Genomic DNA, 5,000 nt, shown 5'->3' on the forward strand with positions numbered 1-5,000 from the left:
GAATTAATAGATTCATTATACATTTTGGTCTTGTTCACCTTTTTGGTGATTATCTGATGAATTGACATCTAATTATTGTCTTACCTTTTACAGGAATCTGCCATGTTTGAGTGAGTAGTGGCGGGGGACCAGCCTCAGACATTCCAAGAACGAAGATCCTAATTGTGCTTTATGTCAAGGAAAGGAATTGCTGCTTAATATTTGAAGTATATTTGTAATGGAGCCTGATGATGTTTTCTCTGAGGTTACAAATATTTTCAGTTCAAGAAGGATTGCTGTGTTTGAATACTGCTAACACACATACAGTATATGACATGTTAGCATGTATGAGCTGCTTACCTCAGGGATGGTTATTAAGTTATTGTGGTCGCTGGATAAAAAGGTTTTCACAAACATGATGGTATGTTTTTATATTAGACTGATGTCTTGATATAATTCAGAAATACAAGGTCAAAGTAGACCTATGCTTAACTGGGAGATCACTAAGGAAGCAGTAAAAAAAAAATAATAAAATAGGACATTGTACGTCAATAAAGAAATTTCTATTGTCATCAGATTAATAACATGCTTACACTTTCATAAAAATTTAAGTAAATTTACTGATGTGAAATACTGTGGATGGAGGGTTTCATTTCATGATGTGTTAGAAATAATACATGAACAGGTTAAACTTGAAACTGACAGTTAATTTTTAAAATAAATGAAAGTAAAATTTGACATTTATTAGTGATTAGTTATTTATCATTCTTTTATTATTTTGAATGTACTATTGGGTATTATAGATAAAGATAGGAGATTTAAATTGAAGATGTCAGTTTTCAGAAATTCGTAAGAGAAACCAGTGATTATATAATTACACAGTAGAAGAATATCTTCTAAATGAAACTGGGCTTAGAATGATGTTCTTTCTTTATAATAAATGATATCTGGTGTTGTAGGTTTAAGTTAATAAATTTGCATATCAGTTTAGTTTTATGTGTTATTCAGGGAAGTTAAGTATATATTTATTTTTTGTACAGTTATATGTTATGTCTGGTCTATATTCATTCATTTCCATCTCATTCTTGCATTATCAGAACCTGATACCATTTCTTTGATCTTAATATCCATATTTATTTCATGTGCAGCTTTTGTATTATCTTGTTACTGTCAAGCTGCATTTCATCAACACAATAAAATACTGTATGTATTTATATTCCTATAAACATTGTTGTAGGAAATAAATCACGCAATTTGAAGCATCCCATTTGAAAGTTTACAGGCTACATCAGCTGTGATTCTCAAGTAGTCAGAGAATGTTTTAAAAGCTTGGGGAGTTGTTGCACACATGTGATAAAAAAACAATTAGTGCTGTCAACTGTGATCTGTTGAAGACATCCACCAAGGTGCTGTATATAACATGAAATGTTTATTTCATCATTTTGATTGGTTTACAGATGTTTCAGAATTCAATTAATCAGTGTTGTGTACAAGTGAGTGAGTCTAACACAGGCACGTGGGGTCTGTTAATGTTGATGTACTGTAGAATGATCATATATCCATTCATTGCTTTGTTTTTTGTTACCGTCATAAGATCTCTGTTTCATGAATGGAGATTTGGTTTTCATTTGAAAGACTCATCAAAAACCATTCATAGATATTCTTATAAACAGTTCACTCTCTGTTTTGAAATTTATTCATAGCCAGGAGAGAAGATAAGAAGGCATAATCTTAAAGTTAATATTATATTGGTATATCTATTTAGGTCCAATGAAACTGTTTGCAAAGTTAAAAGAAAGTTATTGTGAATTACTAGATACCAGTGCAAAATTTCAAAAGCTATATGATGCATTTTAGTCACAAAAAAAATTGTCACTAAAGTTTAAGAAAAGGAGGAAATAGACAAAAGAATAGAATTATACAGCAGAGTAGGTAAGTTATTACTAAATTATCAGTGGATCTTAAAGAGTGAAGATTATTAATTAATGAAAGAAACGTGCTGTTGGGATCAGAATGAATAATGTATGTAGCATGAATGGAGAACTTCTATAATAGCTTGTGATTTACTTAATGGTATGTGATACATCATAGTGTAGATCGAGGATTTATATACGATTACCCTTGCCTTCATTTCATTGGCTTCTTTACACATGGAGTATTTGTGAAAATGTATGTTAACTTTGCAGTTACTTTCATTTCATAGTCCAGTGTACTGGAATATGATAAAATGATACAGTATGTGTGCTCTCATTTATGCTGAATACAACAGTGTCATATTTAGTTACTTTTCAATGTGGAATTTTTGTTGCATAAGTTGTGTGCATCTTTTGTACAAATCTTTTTGCTTGTATCAGGCAAATATAGGGTTAAGTTTTATGATAGACAGTATCAAATTGATTTTTGCAAATATAGCTTTTAAGAATTGTTTTCTCTGAAGTGTAAAGAGAGTTTGCATTTTTTTTTATTTATTTTTTATTTTTTTTTATGATTTTCATTATTTCTTTTTTTAAGAGATGATCAGGGCTACTGAGATGTCAGCAAGTGGAGTAGATAGAATAATTCAGGCCCTTAAACTGAGTTCAATTCGACATGTAATCAGTTATCGCTGTATCTGTTACAAGTTTCCTCTTTGTATTTATATGGCATTTATATTCATAGTCTACGAGATACAGAACAAAAGAAAAGGAACAGTTTGTAAGAACATCTGGGCTGTATTGGATTGTATTTTCATTGTCATGTACCGTGTACTTGGGAAGGAAGCTAATACTCACATGGAAGTAATGTAAGTTATTCTTGTTTTGCATTGAAATGTGTCCTTTATTTGAATATTTAATTATATGTATAGAGGGTTTTCCCAAATCAGTGTTCACTAATTCCTCATTCACATGACCAAAATGTTAGCAGTATTATGCTTTAGATGTGCTTTTTTCAGGACTAGCTTCATGAGTGGAAGTCATGCAAGTAAATATTGGCTAGTTATTTATTTATTTTTTTTTTATGAGAAGAACATCACATAGTTGGACATTTTGTATGGAGGAGCTCTATATCCAATTGGACACTAGAGTATATGTAGCTTGAAAAATGTCCCATGTCCCATAAGAAATTGAGCCAGATGTATAGCATTTAAAGATAAAAAAGATGTTTTGTTCGGATTGGTCATTAGTGGAAGTAATGAAGTGAATTTTCTTCTAGCACATCTTATTAGATGAAAACTAGTAATAATTAAAGTAGTCCAAGTTGTAAGTTGGCGAGCTGTAAGATGGTTCAGCACCTAATATTGCCATTGGCTCATTTCACTGCATTTTTGCTAGGCGTTTAGCACTGCTCCAGTTCTGCATTTCCATAAAATTCTTTAGAGATCACATATTCCTACAACACTGAATGTGTTCCTCTAGTTACAGTGCTGACAGTTTGACCGGATGCGGTCTTTGTCTTACATGCTTATTTTATTTGCTGTCTTGTGATAATATGCTCATGTCAATAAATTATAAACATGAATATTTTTTTAATACCCTTTGTGATGGTATGTATGGTATTTTTTACTTGAGATCATGCATTTAGAAGGATGTAAATTGGAAAAACTGCATGAAGGAAACTAAGCAACTGAATCATGGCAGTACTTAGCAAACTGTATGTGCAAAATGTCATTCTGCACAAATTTAAACTATTTATTTTACCACTTCCACAATTTTGATTTTTACTACATAACTCCTTGTGGATTACATATTTTTTTCTAACTCAAGGACTAATTAAACAAGTATTTTCATGAAAATCTATTCTTGTATAATGTACAGAAATCCCGCAGAAGCGAGATTTGTGAGATAAGACTATATCTCTAATATACCCGTTCAGCTCATAAATCATGAACGAAATGAATGCAAAGACATCTGACTAGAAAAAATAATACTATGAAGCTACTCTATGTCAGTAAGTGAAAGGGGCTGTCACTGGATAAAGTTCGCCTGTCTTACTGCCACCCTTCTCGTTCATGCCCCGGGCATAGCGCTTTTTAAAAGCCCCGGTCATAACTCTCAACATGTGACTGAGCCGGACGACTAACCCGGGGAAGTAATACAAGAGACCAATGGCGAAGCGCATAAGCCAATACTTGATAGTGCCGTGCATGGACATGCGACTGATGAAGTTTGGGATGTCGAGGTCGAGAGTATAGGCTACGTAGCGAAAGCCAGCTTCGAACGAGAGTGTGTGCATGAGGTGACTTAAGCCTGAGACAAGTGAGCCGGTCATGTGCTCGTAGTTCCAGTCTGCCTTCGCCAGAGCTGGGATGCCAACTAGCCTTTCAACCTCCAGGCAGAGCGAACGCACTTCAGCCAAGGTGCCGCGACAGAAGTTGTATTTGTCTTGTATCCCAAGAAGCCAGCCGAGTCCCCGCCAGAAGTGTATAAGGCCCTCCAGATCCTCGTCTGTGGCTGCTCCTGCACCCATCTTGTGTGGGTGGGCCACCACCAGCCCCATGAACTGGTACTGGGTCAGACTCATGTCCCACTGACTGATGAAGAACGGAGGGTTGTCTGGACCTTCGAGCAAAAGACCGTCTCCTGCCTGCCCCTTCAGGTCCTCGCGGATGGTGTGGTAAAAGGGGCAAGTAGGTTCCTGGTGTCCCTTTTCCTGGATGGTTGTGTTCCACACTTTGTCGTGCTCCTTTGAAGAGTTGAAGACGTCAGATAATCTGTTATGTAAGGCACGAACCGACAGCAAGTCCTTCTGGGCGGGATCACTGGAATCCCAGACGTCCCCCTCATGCCAAGCAGTCACGTGTTGGAAGGTTGAGAAGTATCGCCGGAGAGCCTTCCGGGGGGAGTCCGAGCGACCAGTGTACATGAGGGGTCGAAGAGCTCTCGTCATGCTCAACATAAACACAAGTGCCAACACTTCAGAGAAGCTCATGCAGAACAAATAGCGGTAGTAGAAATCTCTTCCGCGGTTGAACAAATCTCTATCTAGCCATGAGGGCGGCTCTGTCGGATTGCCACAGTCCCCAGGCTCGTTAAGGCCTTCTA

The 5,000-nt window shown here is 36.1% G+C and overlaps 2 protein-coding genes across 10 annotated transcripts in view; one reads left to right on the forward strand and one right to left on the reverse strand.

Moving 5' to 3' along the window:
* Nucleotides 1-3,477, forward strand: part of Lpin (phosphatidate phosphatase LPIN) — a 38,093-nt gene extending 34,616 nt beyond the window's left edge. For all 7 annotated transcript variants that reach the window (XR_015192141.1, XR_015192140.1, XR_006224348.2 and 4 more), the window contains one exon: nt 94-3,477. The gene's annotated coding sequence lies outside the window, so the exon portion shown is untranslated. The remainder of the gene's footprint in view (nt 1-93) is intronic.
* Nucleotides 3,478-3,739: 262 nt separating this feature from the next.
* Nucleotides 3,740-5,000, reverse strand: part of LOC122265903 (uncharacterized) — a 7,580-nt gene continuing 6,319 nt past the window's right edge. For all 3 annotated transcript variants that reach the window (XM_043035375.2, XM_043035376.2, XM_043035377.2), the window contains exon 4: nt 3,740-5,000. This exon is cut by the window's right edge and continues 228 nt beyond it. In XM_043035375.2, the coding sequence (XP_042891309.2) occupies nt 3,904-5,000 (1,097 nt within the window). In that variant the 3' untranslated portion in view covers nt 3,740-3,903.

Source organism: Penaeus japonicus, unplaced genomic scaffold (genome assembly GCF_977035675.1).
Source record: "Penaeus japonicus unplaced genomic scaffold, GWHDUDI00000001_assembly GWHDUDI00000023, whole genome shotgun sequence".
NCBI lineage: Eukaryota > Metazoa > Arthropoda > Malacostraca > Decapoda > Penaeidae > Penaeus > Penaeus japonicus.